The sequence below is a fragment of the Haliotis asinina genome, chromosome 3 (genome assembly GCF_037392515.1).
Source record: "Haliotis asinina isolate JCU_RB_2024 chromosome 3, JCU_Hal_asi_v2, whole genome shotgun sequence".
Taxonomy (NCBI): Eukaryota; Metazoa; Mollusca; class Gastropoda; order Lepetellida; family Haliotidae; genus Haliotis; species Haliotis asinina.
Window position 1 is genome coordinate 32618584 of NC_090282.1, and position 20847 is coordinate 32639430.

The following is a 20847-nucleotide window of genomic DNA, read 5'->3' on the forward strand; positions in this document are numbered from 1 at the left end:
TGACAGTCTTATTTAACCAAGTATCCCCATGATAAATTGCTGGAATATTGCTAAAAGTAGCATTCCATTTTATGAAAATTATTTCTTTGTTATTTTTAATTGTTTAAAATGCATAGATTTGCTGCATTTTTAAAAAAAAATGTAAAGCACTCCCTTGCTTGCTCGCTCGCTCACTCACTCACTCACTCACTCACTCACTCACTCACTCACTCACTCACTCACTCACTCACTCACTCACTCACTCACTCACTCACTCACTCACTCAGATATTGACTGGATAAAGTCTTGAAATACTCCCTGACCCTGGAAACTGGTTTGTTTTCTGTAATCTTAGTAATATTTCCTCAAACATTTAAAACATAGTACTCCCAGGAAATATATACAAAACATTTCTACCAGAAATGGCCTGATAAATGAAACAGGCTTGTGCTTAACTGGTTGTTCATTGATAGAGATTTGTCGCTTTTCTTCCTCCTGGAGGATTGCCATTGTTCGTGTTAGGATGTACTTGTGACATAAATAGACGTCAAGTTGATTATGCTTATTAGTTAAAGTGGTCATTGCGCAGTTTATGTCCTGTGTTGCCAGTCATCATCTGTTCGTCTGGCTGTAGGCGATATACATCACCACAATCAGACCAGAGCTGATCTTCTTGTGGAAAGATCTTACTGTGTATGTTAAGGATTCTGTTGCAGAATATGCCCCCAGTACTGCATATTTGTCTCACAAACCTATGAAAAGTATTGAATATTTGTTATAGTTAGCTATATTGTGCACATGAGGTTTTAGTCACAGTTCTTATAATGAATATCACACTCTGTTTTCAGTGAGAATGATCACACTGATGTAGTGATTATGCTCAGATTGTTTGAGGTACTCATCACTTGTGACTGGTGCTGAATTAATGTATCCCTGACATGTAAGTCAGATCTAGTTGATAATGTACCTTATGTAAGTTTGTGTTCATTATAATTTATAGTGAAGTGTTCATTTGATAAGACAGATTGGACTATATTTTATTGATGTTTTTACAGTAGTAATGCTAGCTTTCAAAATCCTGTGAAAAACAACTGCATAAGAATAATTTAGATTATCTCGCTTAACCAAGGTATATGGTCACATAGTTTCTTAACCCTATGAAGAGCAGTAGGATGGCCCAGAGGTTAAAGTGTTCGCTTGTCACACTGAAGACATGTTTAATTCCCAACATTGGTACAGTGTACAATTTCTTGTGTCCCTGGCCATGATATATTACTGGAATACTGCTAAAAGCAGTTAACTCACTCATCCCCTCATTTGGAGGCTTATAATAAATAAATGGTAAACATTGATTACTAAGAACTGTAATATTATATTCAACATGTGGTCATCAGATATCAGCCTGACCATGAGATATAGTTGATAATGTACTTCTTGCATTGAGTTTTCCTTTTGTTTTAAATGTAATAAGAAAATCAGTGGAAATGTCAATACATTCCTATGCTTGATAAACATTGTCACATACACCATAAAGAAATCAGTTGTATGGGAAGTGTTTTAATAACAAAGAAATGTCTGTTTTGGTGAATTAGTAGTTGAGTTTGTTATCAGTTGCCATGCTTAATATCAGGGAAAAAGAGTTAGTTTATCATCACCATGCTTAATGTCAGGGAAAAAGAGTTAGTTTATCATCACCATGCTTAATGTCAGGGAAAATGAATTATTTTATCATCACCATGCTTAATGTCAAGGGAAAAGCGTAAAGTACTATATTTTGCTACTTCTGTAAAATACTCATGGCCATTGATATGGTGTTAAAAATCAAGACTGTTAACATGTGCCACTCTAGAATTTGAACCACAGATAACTGAATTCTGGCATGCTGAAGTCAGCAACTCATCACATGGATTGTCAGCGGAATTTTTAGGCTATCTTTAAGTGTTTTTCATTGTCATCATCTTGTACTCACTGTGGATTGTCTTACCTGTTTTGCAAATGTTCACTTAAAAATCAGCAAACATTTCATTGCAGATTGAAAATAAAACAAAACAATGATACAGTGAGCATCACATATAGGCAAACAGGCAGAGGTGTAATGATACATTGGGGTTCATGATGCAATACGCATCCCCATGGTCACTTGTATATTGTGATGCATACTTTTATATCTTTTTAGAAATCTTTTTTTCTGATGAGTCACTGTCCTTTGTTTTTAAATTAGTGTGTTCACAACTGTGATATGGTAGGACAAAAATATGCCGACTAGGAGAACTGTGAAATTTATAAAACAGACTCTTATTTCTTGTTTTATGGATCCGCCTTCCATATTTTTTCACAAGTTAGAAAAATAATAAAAATCAAATTGCACCCACTCCAAAAGGATAAATTCCTAATGTTTTTATTGGCTAAAGATATAAACTCACAAGAAAAACTTTTTAGTTTTTTTTTACCCATATTCACCTTTGGGTTTTCAGAGGACAAAAATCAGTAAAACAAGAAATAGAATTGGTCTGGCCTTAATTTACAGCAAACTGCAGAAATGTTGGAGAATCACTTAATTTTGTGATGAACAGTTCCCATTGTTATTCACATTTTCTCACTAATTCAACTTAGAATGTATCTCATATTTAAAGGTTGTAGAATAATGTATTGTATGAGTGGCTGTGTATCGGATACAATAATATATGGTTACACCATAAATCAGGCATGTAGCATGTAAGCCTTGCTTAGTCACATAGGTTCAAACTGTGGATGGACTTTGTCCTTTCATGCTTCATGAATGCAATATAGATCCAACAGTGTCACTTTTGACCATGACACTCTCAGTATTAATTGTGACATGACACAAACTCTTGTTGCTGTGACAGACTGTGTCTTACACATGATGTCGAAGTAATGATCAATTATCCAGCGTTGTCCATCATTCTTCAAATAGATCTGCGTGTTGAAAGACTTATGATTTGAGATAAGAGACCCCAGTAGACATGAGAGAGACAAAGTGAAAGTAATTAGCGCCATATGCTTCAGGCATCTTGTGGTAAACCAATTAACAGTCAGGATAACTCTGTTAGTCCTCATTTTATAGCGATTATACGTCATGTTATGGATTGAAAATGTTGTTTAGGAATGCTATTTTTGGTTAGAGTATGGGTGATAGATTTTGACAGTCACACAGTGTTCAATTCATGTATGTTGTTATATTTAATCCATTACTTAGAACTTCTTTGATGCTCAACTAGCTATAGGGATCACACTAGATCGTGTCATTAGCACATGGTAAAGAGTTTCTGCCTTCAGGTATTGGACAAGGGTTGTTTGTGAAGTCAGCAAACACTATGAAGAGTCGTCTTGTACTAGACTCCTTCCTTCCCAGCATCAAGCTCATACTTTCTCACCCACCAAAGGCTTTTTGGAATTAAGACTGGCTGTTTGCAAAATTTTCCCACTTTGTGAAGGAAATTTCTTAATCAGATATATCTAAACATAAATGTTTCTTTGGTATCATAAAAATACTCTGCATTTGTGTGAAAGACTGGATTTTGTTTTCAAGTCAGTAAAAGGTATGGAGACATTGCAGTATTTCATAATCTGGATCTGGGGAGTGGATATTTTCTATAGTCAAGAGTCCATACATCACTTGAGCGCCAAATAATTTTTTAACATCAGGACTATGTACTTCTTATTTTGTCAATATTATATTATTAAAGAGCACTTAAAAATCCAGCAAGTTGTCAGCACCGGCATAAAATCCAACTCCCTTTCATGGCTTGTACATTTGTCATCACCTCTGCAGTCTGGCACATTGTCTTAAATGGATTATTTCCTCAGTCCTAATGAGCGCTGGATTAGACAGCTTCCACTGTACTTGACCATTCACAAGTTGTTGAGGAACAGTGCAGTTTCTGAAAGTAACTATGATGTTAAATATTGACTCACTCACTCTGAAAGAAACTTGTAATTTGTTTCTGTGCCACCATGTTTACATAAAACATGTAATTTTTACCAATCAAGTTTAACTAAGATGATTCACTGCTGCAGTTTCCTTAGCAACTGAGATTCCCAAAACACCATGTTTGAAACTCCAGTGTGTCGCAGTCACATATATTCGAAGATGGGCATTGCTTGAAATGAGATTGATACATTTCAGATATATCTGTCTGTAAATGATTCTAAGACCGTTTACCATTGATGTGGTGCTTATCTTACTTATTTCCTACTGTATCGTGCATATTTCTATCCATACATAATGTACCAATGTGGTCATTATTTGGAGCCCTGCATTACAGTTCCTGGATAAATAAATCCCTGTGTGAATGTGCCTGACTTTTCAAAAGTTATGAAAGTATATCTCTACATTATTTCTTGTAATTGCAGAATGTGAAAACAATTATTTGTTTGTCAAAAAAGTTATGTTTTTGTCCAAATTGTTCAAATGTTTGTTTGGTTCCAGAGAAAGCCATGGACGACCTATCCAATCCCAGCATTCCCTGGCAGAGGAAGTTGCTCAGTCTAGCAGAAGAAACAGACACATTGGCACTTCCTGTTGGAGTGGCTCTTGGGATAGCCACCACAGTCCTTATCATAGTAGTTGTGGCCATGTGCATCTGTGGTGATGCGTGAGTATTACAGTACAAGCTGCAAGAATATTCCACCATTTCCTAAACAAAATATGAACATTGCCAGCATTACTAAAGTATCTTATCTCCAGACCAGCTAAGGGAATTTAACATTCAAGTTCTATTCATTTAGTAAGCCTGCCTTGACACTATTAGAGTATCACCCAGTTGTGTTTGTTTTTTCCTAAATTTTCACATTGCTGAATATTGTCATACTGTCAACCTTTCAGAGAGGTCCCTGAGCTCAAGGAGATCAAGCCAAGGAAAGGACCAAGTTCAATGAGCCTGGCAAACTCTGCTGTAAGTCTTGACTCTTTCACACGTTTGTATATTTACATTAGAGGCCCAGTTACCAGAGTTGCCTCAAGTCACTTTGAAGTTTGTGTCCCTTAAGGATGCCAGAATACTTTGTAGGTTTAAATCCTGGTTCACACCATTACGCTTCAAGGTTGGTGAGCACCAACTTAAGTGTTTCAACCAAACTGTTAATATCTAAAACCTGCTTTCTACTAATGTTAGGCAAACTACTTTAGATACAACTGACTCTGTGGTCAAAGCTGTTGTCCCCTTCTCACTCACTCACTCACTCACTCACTCACTCACTCACTCACTCACTCACTCACTCACTCACTCTCCCATCCTTCTACATCCCCAACCTCACCCCACTTCACTCTCTTATAGGAAGTGATAGATGCATGACATAAAGTAGTTTTGAAATGTGATGTCACCTTGCATAGATGACATTGAGCAGTGCATGTGTATAAATTATTATTGGTATGTCATGATTTAGTTGATAGGATGTTATGATTTAGTTTCAAATAGTCAACAAAACTGTTTTCACGTTCTTACAGTAACACTGCCTATTTCAGGTCTTGCTGATCTGAATGGGAACAGTAACTCTGTAACAGTGTCTCACTTTCTGAAAGCTTCACATAGAGAACATTATATATGTATGAAGGGAATGACTAACAGTGATTTGTTAATTTGGTATTCCTTTTTCTAGAGGATTTCCTTGGGAAAAGTTTGAGCTGGATTACAGGTTTCATTGTATGTGTGTTTACCAGAGTCTCTTTCACTGCAGGCCGCAGTACAGACAACCTCAGTGAAACTGGAGGTTGGTCCTGAGGTACAAGTTCCAGACTCTGCCAATGGCAGGCCAGAAAATGGCTTATCCTCGAACAGACACAGTGGGGCCCCATCAAGGTTGGTGCTTCTCTTGTCATAATTTATAACCTGAAACATGGTGCAGATGTCTGAATACTTTCTCAGCTCAAATAGTTCAGCACATCATAGTTCATGATTCATCATCAGTTTGCACCATACTAGACACCTGGATTGTGTCACTTGGGATTTGCAAACTGATTTGCTGTTATTTAACTTCTGTGCTCTTCAAAGCAATGTTGAACTCACATGATTATCATAAATTTCACAGTCTTGAATTCAATATTGTTTCACAGTCATATGTTCATAATGCATGGTTCTATTGTTTGATGATTCATACAAAGGTCTGGTTCCAGAAAGAGAAGGCTGTGAAGCCTCTCGCCTATGTACAGTCAGATTACAACTCACAATGGAAATATCTCATTAGATGAGGGCAGAAAAATATATGGAAAAAAAATAATTTCTTGAAGTAGGTGTGTCACTGCTACACAAGATAGGAGACAGTTGAAGGTAACCAAATTATGGAACTATTGTAAATGAACTTGTCTCTGTCACTGCTGTAATAATGCCTCATGTTTCACTCCTAGGAGCAGCCAGATCAGTGTGGGATCTGGTCAAGCTCGACCTCCAAGTCTCCGCGAGCTCCCAGAGCTTCCAGTTGGGGACATTGGTAGACCTTTATCTGGGGTTGAAAATGGCGTCCCTCATCGCATCACTGAAGATGACGACGACTATGATCATTTGGGCAAGGAAAGGCAACCTGGAAGAAGCAGGGCTAATTATGACCATATCAAGATAGACTCTCCAAATGGAGCTGTTGTAAGTGACATGCCTGTAGAGAATGAAACTCCCTCAGGAGAGAACTATTATGCTCAGTTACGTGATCGAAACTATGAAACTGTCACAGAAGTGAAACGAAGAGTTGTGGATCCTTATGATCAAGTGAACGTAAGTGATGATCCATACTCTGGTATTAAGGATGATCCTTATGCAAAGGTTAAAGATGATCCCTATGAAAAGGTCAAAGATGATGACACATATGCAAAGGTCAAGGACACTGATGTATCAAATCAAATTCATGTAACAAACATTACGGTCGGAGGGAGTGAAATTGACCCCTATTCAACATTAGTAGAAGAAGTGGAGGTCAATGTCATAGATGCAAGGTCATCTCGATCAAGTATTAACCTTGAAGCTGGATCACGTACGTCTGCTGCCAACATTGTCAACTTTGAAGATATTCCTCAAGGTCCCCATCTCCCAGAACCAAACGATGACTATGCTGTGGTGAACAAACCAAGAAATGCTTCGGCATCCAATGAAGTACAGCCTCTTGATGAAGTTGACCCCTACGTGATTCCACCTGAACCTCCCCGAGCTTACACGGTAGATGAAGCTGCAGCCCAACCATCCCTAGTGGGAGCAGTTGGAGGAGGAGCCTCCAGACAGGGTAGGGAGTACATTGATTCTGTGAAGTAACAAATTAACTAGGTGGAGCGATTCAATCATAATAGCCCCAAGTACTTAGTGCTTGTCATTTATATTGTCAGAGAGTCTCCAGGGTAGGGATTAGACAGGTTCTCTGAAATCAAAAATATTAACAGGAGAGATTCAGTCAAAATAGATCCACAGTTCTTCATGCATTTCATTGGTGTTGCTGGGAGGCCAGCAGACAGAGTAGGGACTACATTCATTTCCTGAAATAACCTCACCAGTATTAGAGATTCAGTCTGAACAGATGCACACTGCCTTATGTTTGTTGTTTGTTTTGTTGGAAGGCCAGCAGACAAGATAGGGAGTGCATTATATTCCTAAAACATCCTTAACTTGTTGGTAAGATTCAGGTGTTAGTGGTCGGCCCATAGTCAAATTAGGACACTGAACTTGCTAAAGTACTGTCAGAAAAATCTAAAAAAAACAACAGTTTTTATGGTGTTACTCTATCCCTCAAATTTACACAACTCCAAACAGAATAAGTTGAAATAACTCACTTCAGCCTAACTGGGCATTCAGCGGGATGCGTAAGAGGATATCAAGAAAAGCATGTTTACTCATAAAATCTGACAAAACGTATACAAAATACAAATATCTGCTGAAAACAATAGATCACACTATAAATGGCAATTATGTCACTCAGCCAGGTATGACAATGGAAAGTCGACTCACCTGACATGAAATGCATGTGCTGCATACTGACAATAGGGGTCATATTAAAGATATTTTGTGCTTTTTCATGTGTATTGAATATGTATCATCTATTGATTAACATCTTACCTGTCTTTCTTTCATAAAGTTTATATTCAGATATGTTAAAGAGTATGATACCTGATATCCTTAGAAAAGCATTGTATAAAATGTCTCAAAATACCCCTATATAGGTGACATTACCACGCGATGATCAACAGGACTGAATGTAGTTATATATGTTCGGACATGCCCTGCACTTTCCTACTTTAATTGCCCTATGGGATTATCATATCCTAGCTGATATCTCTCCCCCAGCCTGACCCCAATCATCATCTGCTTCACCTTGCCTGGTCTTGCTCTTAAGAGCACTCCTACCTGTTTCTTTTTATAATGATAGTGAGACACCATGGTAGCTACTTCCTTAATAGGTATGGCATGAAAGTTAATCATTTTTCACATCAGCTATCCTTTATAATGAAGCTAAGTCTAATTTCAAAATGGGCGTTTAAGAAGTGCCCTTTGTAATACAATTTCATCACACACTTATATGCATAAAGCTAGGGTCTGTTCCAAATAGGTCACTTTGGACTTCGAAAAACATCTGCGTTGCTCATTTCTGCACTAATTTCCCCTCAGTAAAGTTCTTTTTTTTTTTCTCCCTACGACTGAAACTGTAGTTAGGCCAAACTTATTTTAACAGATATTGCACACTTTCACATATCAACTACATAACTTGTGGAGATAGATGTGAAAAACCATTTTTGTTTCTATTTCCAACAGTGCTATAGTTAGAGAAATTCCAAGTCAGAATAGGTCCTCAGTTACCCGTACTTGTCTTAGGTGTCAGACAATGAGTTTCTAAATATTTTTCCGTCTGTTCAACTATAGACTACTCTTCAAAATAAGTCCAGGATCCTTTTGCTTATCATTCAATATTGGTGATAGCACCTGAAGACATGATATTACTTTCTTTTAAAATTTCTCAATATACAATCCTGAATTTATCTTTGTACCCAATTCTTGTAGTCAGCTATTTGAGGATGAGGTGTTAGATTTGTATCTATGTTTGATCTGCCTGATGTTGACATGGCTTTAGGTTGTTCATGCTTTCAGCTACCGTTTTATCTCTGTAATCATATTATTGTCAAATATGTTGGTTTAAATGATTTCAAACCCTTTTGGAAATGCTACATGTTACCTCTATTCAGTTTATATTTAAAGAGCTATAAAGGTCTATTTCTCCCTCAGCCAGTTGTGTTATTAGCAGTGGACAGGTTTCCTTAATGGAGATCTAACATAATTACATTACATAGTCAGAATATGGTGAATAAACCCATTTTGACAGTAATCATATAGAAGACAACTGAAACTTAACTTTGTGAACTATTGTTTTATGTTAAAGTTAATTGTTGTGATTTTGCAGATGACAATCCAGAGCGAGAATACACAATGGTAACAGCCCGTGAATCTCTCGCCAGTATGACTGCAAGAAATGCCCTAAATCCTTATGAGACTGTGCCTGAAACTGAGAATATGTATGCTACGGTAAGTCCTAAAGTGTTCACTCGTCATGTGGATGACCAAGCTTCAATTCCCCACAAGGTTACAATATGTGAAGCACATTTCTGGTGTCCACTGCCATGATATTGCTGTGATATTGCTGTGATATTGCTAAAAGTAGCTTAAAATCCAACTCACTCATAGTAACACTATCACTTTATCACAAAATTATTTTCTGATAAGGGAATATTTGAATTTATGCTTTGGTTTTTGTTGTTGTAAAAGCAGGAAGTGACTATTTTTCAAACATGCCATAAATATATTCCAACTCTTTTGCACTTTGATTCATGCATTGTGTTTATTTCCATAGGAAATAAATTGTTTTCAAAAAATGATAGTGAAACGGGCAACTTTCAGATTTGAGGAAATAGCAACAGCTGAATGCCATCATAAGTATCCAGGGCGTGAATATAGCATGTAAAGATAGCACATTCAGCTTGAAGCTGTATCATTAGATTGCATAATAATTTGCTCACAAAACAAGATATCCAGGTTAAACCCTTGTAGTAGCACACTGTACCTAGTCGTTACTCTATCAGTCTACCAGTCATGTGGCTTGCTTCAAATGAGATTTTTAGTCAAGCTGAATGTATCACGTAGGTCATATCTGTTAAATCTGTTTGTATAGTTTTAACTGTAGATCACTTGATCAGGGTTAGTTATATATTTGAAAGCTCTGAGTGAAGATCTACAGTCAGTTCGGAATTATCTCACTCTCATATTGACCCGGCTTCTCTCTATTCTGTCCATTGATTAGAGTAGGTCTTCTGCTCCTAGGTCAAAAGGGGTGTCTTCATTGATCAGGGATCATGCTTTCTTGATTGCCTGTTATCCGTAGTTCACTTGGTCCAGATATGATGATATAGTACATGTTTTGCTCAGTGTGACAGTAAACAACAATCAGATCTTCCTCCTTGTGTGTAGCATATCATGGGGGCAATGAGGTAGCCTAGCAGTGAAAGTGTTTGCTCGTTATGCCAAAGACGTGGGTTCGATTCCCACCAGTGATGCAATGTGTGATGCCGATCGCTGGTGTCCCCTGACATGATATTGCTAACTCCATCCACAGATTGTTAAACCGATATTTCATCGCTCACTGTAATACTCCCAAATACTTGTGCTTACATTTATCCCAATCACTACACAACCCTAGCCAATGAGCGACTCTGATGGTTAATTCATTTGATGTGTTTAGGTTGATGGTGGATCTGGCGATGGCGTGGTGCAGAGGAAGCCAGCGCCAGAAGCACAAGCAGTGGCCAAACAAGCTGCCCAGAGACTGAGCTCTGTCAGTGAAACTTATGCTGAGATTGATGGTATGTCTGTACTCACTTCCTTGTTTGTTGTTCAAGCAACCGTTCATCAAGTATTTATTGTCTCTTGCCTTATAAGGAATGTCAACTTCTTTCACAAAGGATATTCTTTCTATCAGTCGTAAATGGTTCTTTATCACTATGAGTATGAGTGTGAGTTGCCTAGTGTTCTGAATTCTGTTATTTTCAGATTAGGTCAGAACAAGTTTATTTCTTGTTTTACAAATTTTTGTCCCCAGAAAGCCTAAGGGCAGGAGGGAGAAAATACAAATATCATCACCAGTCAAAGTAATATTCCTTCTAAATTATAAAAGTATTTTACTTGTGGTAATTTATGAAGTGTTTATGGGGAGGGGGAGGGAAACAAACTAAAAGGAAATTTGGCCTTATGTATATTTATGTGTATTTAACCAATGAATTTGAATATGAGTCAGAAGATCAGGATGTTTTGTCTTCTAGAATTGTTCCTATTGCAGTCTTGCAGAGTAAGATAAAATGAGTCCTGGTCCCGATTTCTCGTAAAAAGCTTAAGTTTTTACACATATCTCAAAGTGAGTTTCACAATTTGAAACAGTTGAATTTTTAACTCAACTGCATTTTTTAAATATAGAAACCCGATCACCTTAAGTAATCTATCCACAAAACTCAATTGTTTCCTATAGTTTGAGTTTTGTGCTGATTTCAGTTCATTCTGTGAAAAGCGTTTTCTCAAATTTGAGAAAAATCTCAAACTTCAGTTTGTTTCAAGAAATTGGTGCCTGGTCATGTTACGTTATTTTTCATTTCCTTATGTATCTTATGTAATGACCAACCATATCTAAATGATCAGATCAATATTTGTGATGACACCTTTATGTCCAAACTCAGGTAATTACGCAACTGCGGCAGCTCCTGCTCCACCATCCCTCGACTCCTTGCACATGATGACCAAACAACAGGAAGACCGGCGACATCTGGCCAGCCCAGAAGATTCAGGGATATCGGGGAGCTCCAACGACTATGCCATTGTTGATAAGCGGTCCAGTTTCTCTCCAAGTGCTACACGACTGCCAGAAATACCAAACTCTCCGGTCCTGCCAACAGTGGCACCGATTGCCAATGGTAATGCAGAGGGAGCATCCAATGGTGTGACACTTGACCCTAACTATCAGACTGTTAAAGACTGTATCACATATATTGACGAGAATGATCCGAATTATGAAAGTGTTGAAGAGGCAAAAGCAAAACAACCATCTAAAAGAGACAGGCGTCATGTGTATGAAGAAGTGAGTCCGACTAATTCCAATGCACCGGGGTTTGAAGCTGCTAGTGAGGTGCGTGAACGAGTGTTACAGGGCCACATGTACGAAGATATTCATGAACTGAAAGAGCAACAGCGGAAAAGTAAGCGTAGGCCTGCTGGGGGGAGTGAGAAAAGTTGATGGATTAGTCTTGATACAGCAGTCAACCAGCAAGTGAATGTGACACTCTGAATATGACACTCCCAAGGAAATGGTCTCAATGACCATACACAAGATACTACTTCCTACTGCTAACCAAACTTCAGTGAGCTGGTTGGACTGAGATATAAAACATTTGGTTCATGTTCAGGAGCAAGTATGAAACAGAAAGTGCTCAAAGTGAAGCTAAGGTTCCAAAATAAAATGGCAAAACGGACATAACACATATTTTGAACTAACATTCCAAGCAGAAATTGAAATGACAAGGAGGCAAACAAGCTGAAAAGAAAGGTTACAAGAAGAGCTTCATCATAAAGTTGGAAGGTGAACTGAAAGATGGTATCAGCCACCAAATGGAGAAATGAATCTACATATCACATACTGACTGTTGTTCTCTAACACAGACTTTTGTTCCATTATGTGCTCATTAGTCCTGGTTTAACATGTCATTGGAAACGTTCATGTTATGTTGTGCAATTTTAAAGTTGTTGATGGAGAAACAATTCCAAGACTTGTTTAGGTTGAAATATTTGTTGACTGTGATGAAATCACAAACTAGTTATGTTTTATTCTCAGTTTACATTTTAAATGATCAGAAATTTTAATATGTGATACGATTGCACATCTTACAGAAGAATTATGATATCTCCAAAACAAGAAATCCGACTTATTTTTGCTTTTTTAAGGCTAGATAACTTACAGTAAGAATCTTTTTGTTAACAATGTCAATGTAGTTTATCCAATTCAAACCATACATTTGTTTGCTTATGCTTACAAGTTTCAAAATGGCAGCTTCCTAACTTGCTTATGTTACCATGGTTACACAGGTATAGTGTTGTCACCACAATGTCTGTATATATATATGTATGTGTATATCATAAATATTCAGATATCAATTGTGCTCAGAGGTCAAGAATGTCCTCATAATTGTACCTTCATGGATATTCTGTAGATGGTAATCAGCTTGAGTTGATATCCTTAAGCGCTTCTTCTTAAACAGGCTACAATGTATTATGTATTGAAGAAATATGTTGTATCTAAATGGAAAAGTTTACTGATACATCCAAACAATATTATAAGATACTGCCACAACATCATGTGTTACTTTCATCAGTATTAGAACTTGTATAAAACATATTATATATATAAGACATATTATTGAAACAGTCGAAGAGAAAAGTAATTGTCTCTTAAGGTTTATATAAGAAATAATTAGCAATCAAAAACTGATGAAATGGTAATAATCTACTGTTCAATTTCGAAATTTCCTACTTCCAAAAAGGTAATAAGCAGTATATTCATGTATATCCATTTATGTATGCCACGTTACCAGGTATGCAGCTACCTGGTAACTGTATGTATTGGTCCTTCTGTAACTGTATGTATTGGTAATAAATGCGAACAAGGATCAGTATTGCTTACATTGTGATACCTTTTTTAAAAATAAATGTAATTTTAGAAAGTCTGTAAGAAGATCATTCTGAAATAAAGTTCACCATGGATCAAGATCCCAGATATATATAAATATATGATTAGATACCAGAGACAAGTAACTGACCAGAAGAGAATCATGGACATATTTGTCTTTCGTGTCGTGAAATATTTCATTTAGATTAAAGTATACCACCACATACAATATGTGTCCTAATGATAAAAAACATAGACTTCAGAAAACATTATGTCATCATGATATGTATTTAATGTTTTGACATTTGTAAATAAGGATAAAATATCTTATTTATGATTGGGAATCCTAGTGCTAATGACAGTTATTTATCAAATAAGATTTGAATATTTATTGCAGGAGGAACAGAGTCAGTTGTCAAAATGTTACTTTCCTTATACAGTGTAAGTAGAGATGAAGTAAATGTAAATGCACAGTAGATAAATATACATTGATGTCCTATCTTCACATCATTCCAGAGTCGTTCTAGAGTTGTAGCTCATGTTGTCCAAAAGTCATGTTTTTTTGAAAAAATTACATGCTCAAAATATTGATTACACCAGACTTGCTTTTTCTTTAACATGTTGTTTGCATGATCATTAGATATTCATGAATGACACTGCTCAACATCTGTCCAATTTATCTCATAGTAATGTGCTGAATATGTGTCTCCATATTGAATATAGTCATTGTTCATTGGTTGTTGTCACCACATCACCTTATCTACGCAAATGATGCACTTGATTTTGATTTGGCGTTCAACTTTTTCTCTTCTACGTTTCAATTCACACTTGTAACAGTGGTTGGAGTTTTTTAAAAAATCGTTTAATGAGATCTTTCAGGTTATGTTTCATTTTGTGTAGATGGTCGACCTCTCTTTGAGGATTTGGACATGTTATTCAGTGAAGGGTTGTAGGAGTTGCTAGTTCTGTTTATAATGTCCAAGGACCTGTAAGAATGTGTTACTTATATCAAATTTTCATTTTATATTCTTGACTCCTCTAAGATTTTACATGTAGTATCTTTCAGACTTTTGTGTTCTGGAAAGTCCAGTGCAGCATGATAAGGACATTTAAAAACTGGCTAACACATAATGGGTGTCCTGGAGAGAAAAAGACGACCATCAAAAACATACCAGTAGTATCATAGTATGGTCGTATATATGATAAGCAGAAGAACAGCAAAGAAAATGATGTTATACATAATGCACTGTGACACTAGCATATAGTTATACCAAGTAAAACTTAGAAAAATATATATATATATATATATATTTTTTTTTCAGAAACCCTCTGAATATGGTTGCGAATTTGTATGATTAGTGATAATGACCTATATTCATTGTGGAGAGCCTCTGTTGTATGTACTTAAACTACATGTATATTTGTTGTACTGTGATGTCATATTGTCCTGGTGAATACATGAATGTATAGGTATATTATTTGTTATCACTCTTTTTCTTCTTCTGTGTCCCAACCCATAGCAACTTACAGTGAAACATCATCTGACTTACACTTGCAATGCTTAACCAATCTGAAGCTGCGGCTTATTGCTTCACAACCATTCTGTGGGTCTTCTTTTGGGTCTTCTAGTTAGATTGTTTAGTTTTTTATAGTGGGATTCTTCAGGCTTACATAGTTAGGTTCTTCAAGCACTTGTGCCGGTGTAATGGTTCATATGGCTCATCTTCAAGGATCCCTTAGCCCTTCTACTGGAGTTTTTTAGACCCATGATGTAGTGGTGTGTTAAGGTCCATCTAGGAGGATTTTAGGTCCATCAGGATTCCTTGGCCATACAAGTTGGGAATCTCTAGGTCCATTTACTGGGTAGCTTTATTCCCATGAAGTTGTCATCTTTTAAGCCCATCTGTTAGGTTTTATCTGGCCCATATTAAAAAAGATCTGTGGGGATATAGACTAGCTTTTATGGTCTTCTGGACCGTTTTGTAGAAAGTTTCAGATCTGTCTGGCATGGAGTTATCTGTGCCATCATAGTGTAGTTTGCTCAGGTCAGTCCAGTGGAATTCTGCAGTGTTAACAGATGGAAGTTGATTAGTTGGATGTTACTTGTATAACTGGGTTATTCCTGAACATGTAAAGGAGTTAAAGTTACAGACACTTTGTCCATAGGCTGCCCAGACTGCTGCTTGATTACAGAGATAGCACAATAAGGTCTTTAAATGGCATTTAGACGTGACACACATAAGGAAGAGAACTGTATGGATGTCAACATATTTACTGTGAGGAACAGGTGTGGCGTGGGCACTTCATAAAATTCTCTTCCGTGTAGTACAAGAAATTAATCTTTGTTTCTGTGTCTCAGCATTTCTTTCGTTAAACTTTTCAATTTTCTTTTGTATGAATATAGGTAAAAGAAGCAGCCCAGGCTGTGTATATTGCCAAGGGTTTTGGTAAGCTTGTGTCAGTTAGGAAAGGTCTCTTTTGTATTACTAAAGAAGAAACATTTGTCATTTAATCACTTGTATTATTGTCATTACTAAATGAAGGTTCAGAATAAAGTGAATGACTTCTGTTATTTAATATATGTTAGCAAAGGAATATGACAAAAAGAAATTTGGTATTATTTCACATTTTAACAGCTCACTAAGTAATATTTTGTGTATATGGAGATAAATTTATTTTGTCAAGTAATTTTTAGATATTTTCTTTGATTATTGCTTGTTGCAAATTATTTCAGTGTATGGATGTGTTGATTTCATGTTAGGTTGTAATAAAATGTTGACGTATATTTCATTTTTCCAGCAACTGACCAGAATGATTTTATATGTTTCATGCTCTGTCTACAGGGTAAATAGATGAATGTGTGACACTTATCAGTTTTATTGAAACCCTTACCGTATCATTTTTAATGGAATTTGCTCAAAGGTGCTAATTTTTGCTTTGAATTTTAAACCTTTTGATAAATTTTTTTTGTTTGATACTATTTTGTCACAAGGACTGGCTCATTAATAATCTCTAGCTGGAAACCTGTCAAGTGATCTCAGCACATTTGATGGCCAATGGGATGGAGACTGGTTGCAGCTAGCTTTGGTGGTTTAAAGAATAACAGACCTTAGTGAATCATGTAGTTTAAGCAGTAAGTAGAGAAGAGTGAGAGCTGGCAAGTTTGTGGTGGACAGTCTGATGCTTGTATTTTCTTATTCATGAAGACTTTGTTCTGCCTCAGTACCTTTGATTTTCATTCCTTTAATGTGTAAAATAGAGGTTTATCTGTTTACTACGAAAGAGTAATTTCTGTACGGGTCTGTGTGACATATAAAAGGGGCATAACTTTAAATATAATGATAAAGTCAGCTGTGACTGCTCAGATATGAAAAAAAAAATTAAATTTCCCATGTTCAAACAAAAACTGTAGGATGTGACATTTTCCCTTTCATTTTTTATCCAACCAACTGAAAAATAATGGTCGAGGTTAAATATTTTTGGACGCATAAGCTTTTTCAGTAATACTACCTGTGTTTAATTAATACATAACTTATAATGTCTATGAATTTTAGTCATAAGTGTATTATGAGTCAGGCACATATATACTATATGTTTCCTATGAATTAAAATTAATTGTCAAATGCAAGTGATTGAATGTATGTCACATCTTGAGGTCTGAATAACCATTATGCTTAAAGCTGGCATTAGACTTAGATGTGACATGTCCTCATATTCTAGGCCTAGTTCCTCAATATGCTGGTGCCAACTATTTGGTTTCAAAATATACCAAAGATTTAATGTAGACTAATAATGCTTCCTTAATCATAGCTAACACTTCCAAGTTGTTAATTTTTTATTCATCTTCAATTATTTTTATGATAGGTGTATAATTTTACTTATTCATTGTACATGCATTTTGTGAACTTTTATGTTACTTATGTTATAACAGTGTTTATGACATGGTAGATTATTCAAGCCAACAAGTAGCCAGTGGAATGAGTCTGTCTATCACATGGACCTATATGAAGCTCACATATCATAGTCTTTATTGTTAACAAAGATACTGCAGGTGACCTATTATTTTTGCTTTTGTCAATATTTATGACTATGTTGATGTTTTTATGTAATTATGACAAAAGAGGAGGATAAGGTAACTTTTGTAGAGACATTTAATCAAGGAAACCAACAACTGAGGATGTTATGTGTTGTGATACTGGTGAAATGGAACACTTGTTCCTTGTTCGAAAGAGGAACTTAATTATGGTTGTTGTGATTTATATGATAGTGTTGATAAAACTAATTCTTATACCACAACGTTCTTCTATGGTCGGTTATTACTTTTAGAGTTCTGTCACATTCAGAGGTTATACTGTTATAAATTTATACAAGTTCCTTTTGGCTTCATTGACCGAGAGGTGAAACAAATAAACTCATAAATTAACATAACAATAGGTATATTTATTGTATCACACAAACCCCAGAAATATCACAAATGCAAATCATTTTTTTTTTCTGTTTCTGTTTTCTCAGAACTTATAGTCTGATTTTTAGAAGTTTACCTCTAGAATTTTAAAAGATGTTTACCAACTAGGAGAGCAGATTTCTTTTATGTGTTTGCATTTGAACACACTTGTGTTTCTTGATCCTTGTTATAAGAAGCTGCTTCTACATGTTTTTAATGCCAGCTCTACCCTCTGTGTACTGCAGACAATGAAACTGTCACCCGGTATCTCACTCTCTGTCATGTCCTGTTCTTGTATCAGCAATGATAAACTCACAATCAGAACCTGTGTTTGTTTTCTGAACCATGAAAGATAATGTTTGCAGTCTTATTCCACACCAAGTAATATTCACACCTTGGAGGTGTCTGTTGCACTCAGCAATATTATAGTTATAGTGGCGGTCTGTAAATAATCGAGTCTGGACCAGACAATCCAGTGATCCACAGCATGAGCATTGATTTACACATTTAGGATATAATGTCTGACCAGTCGCCTCTTAGTAGGAGTCTTACGACAAGCGTGGGTTACTAAAGACCAATTCTAACCCAGATCTTCACAGGTCCCATGCTGGAAGGATACAATGAGATGAGATGGAAAGAAGAAGCTCACTTGTCTGCCTTGTCACCTGAGACGTGTACGATTTGGCTGACTAACAAACACAACCATAGAACCAGAATCTTCGTTCTTCTCCAAATTCTGATTTATTCTAGGTAGAAGATGGTTGCCTGCAAATAACTGACTAACACAAACCAATGGTTCTATCAAGAACAGTGTGCCAAGGCACAATGGACAACAAATTCACCAAGTGGGGCCCAATGGTTCATTGAGACCTGGGCTAACCTGGAGTTGCCTCCCTTGACTAGACTAACCATTGTCATGTGGCTTGTTAGTCTAGGTTGAGTTGAGTTGGGGTTTATGTCACATGGGCATTATTTCAGGCATATAGCGATGAGATCAAGTCTTTGTTCATAAGCAGTTTAAGCACAAAGTTGATGTTGAGAAACATATATTCATTACATAATTATCTAAAAACAGAAAATATAGCACCAAATTCAGGGCAAGCAATTTGCAAGCTTAGGACTGAAGGATATGTGGAGACAAACAGATGCAGTTTGTACATGATTTTAAGGTATGATACTTAGGTACTGATTGGTACCACTGAAACATGCTGATATATCCAGAGGGGTTTTTTGGTGTGCTCACCTCATCTCTACATTTCACAACAGGCAAACTGTAGCAAGAGGGTTGCACAACAGAGAGAAAAATGACCAGGGCCCCTATTTTCAAGGCTATCGTAGTGCTGCGACAGTTGCAAGTCTGTGATAAGCTATGGGGGTTACAAATGTACAACCACCACTTTGAGGAACATACCAGTTTGAGGGTAGCAACATACTTCCATCATTCAATATTTTTAATGTCAAAGTATAGTATTACCACCATCAAAGGTAAACACATTTCCTGGCAGGCTTGAGTTCTCAGATTTACATTCTCATACTGTAGCTACTCACGTAAAATATAGTGCAGTCAACATCTTAACCTTGACTTGTGGCATATCACACATATCTTTGTGTCCCTTCCAACTGCCAGTTCCTGGCTGACTGGAGTGGCGGAACAAGAATAAGCAGACGGTAGCTACAGAGTGCATGCTGTCATGATTACTTGGTACCTAATTTTGAAAATTAAATGTTTGGAAAAGGTAAACACTCAGTATACAGACCAGTGGATATTCTCAAACTGACTGAATATTCCAAGTGGGGTTAAAACCAATTCATTCCACAAATATATACATACACTCTATAGGAAATATCAGTTAACACTGCTGCATGCAACAGCCATTCATTGAGCACCCAACGCCTCCATTGTCTTCAGAAGTTATGTCATTTGCAGTCTGTGTTAATGAACCCAAAAGAAGTGTCAGTAAAATCACATAGGGTGCCAAAGGTGTGTCTTCACTATGAAACTGACAACAAACTGATAATGATGGTATTGACTGCTATTGAATGTAATCAGGCACACATTATTGAGGCAACAGAGTTGTCTCATCTCCAGGGAGCTCATTCAATCTCAATGTTGACAAATAAGAAAAATAGACACTGTGAGGGTAAACTGTGTAGAACTGGTTCTGTGGATATAAGTGCCATCTCTCATGCCTTTGGCTGGAGACTCACACTTTTATTACTCATGTTACGCCCTCACAACAAAACTTATAAATCTCACACCCATCTCTTGATTGTGTGTCAATGCACCCTCAAGGGGTGCTTCATGACAAGTCACTGGCTTGTCTGATACAGATCATTTACAGGCAACAGTAATAGATTTCTTGATTCCATTAGTGTTATTCAACAAGCTAAATAATTATAGAAATACAACTCTACATCAAAAGAAAAAACTGCATTTATTGTGCATTAATCATTTTACATCAAGCAGTATATACAAATTGTATGAAAATATCTTTGTAATGATTACATGGTACAGACACAAGACCAATACACTGTTACTACTGGACAGCTTCCACAGAGTTTTCTATTTATACAGCTCAAAAAACACTTGCTGATATGATGAACATTACACCGAAGATAATTAAGTAGAGAGATGATCAAGAGCATTTTAGAAATAGAAATAATATTTACATATCAGAACCTTTTATTCTCATATTTAGTAAGTGGTGCAAAACAAAGGAATGAGAACATCTGATATGTTG

At 36.5% G+C, this 20847-nt stretch overlaps 1 protein-coding gene across 4 annotated transcripts in view; it reads left to right on the forward strand.

Moving 5' to 3' along the window:
- Nucleotides 1-18430, forward strand: part of LOC137277826 (uncharacterized) — a 34201-nt gene extending 15771 nt beyond the window's left edge. For 2 of the 4 annotated variants that reach the window (XM_067809784.1, XM_067809786.1), the window contains exons 2-8: nt 4430-4595; nt 4826-4895; nt 5677-5798; nt 6344-7206; nt 9367-9488; nt 10699-10819; nt 11684-18430. In XM_067809784.1, coding sequence (XP_067665885.1) covers nt 4438-4595; nt 4826-4895; nt 5677-5798; nt 6344-7206; nt 9367-9488; nt 10699-10819; nt 11684-12237 — 2010 coding nt within the window. In that variant the 5' untranslated portion in view covers nt 4430-4437 and the 3' untranslated portion in view covers nt 12238-18430. Of the gene's footprint in view, nt 1-599; nt 920-4429; nt 4596-4825; nt 4896-5676; nt 5799-6343; nt 7207-9366; nt 9489-10698; nt 10820-11683 lie in introns of those variants that run through there. The other 2 variants (XM_067809787.1, XM_067809785.1) reach the window with 2 other exon arrangements.
- The last annotated feature ends 2417 nt before the right edge of the window (nt 18431-20847 follow it).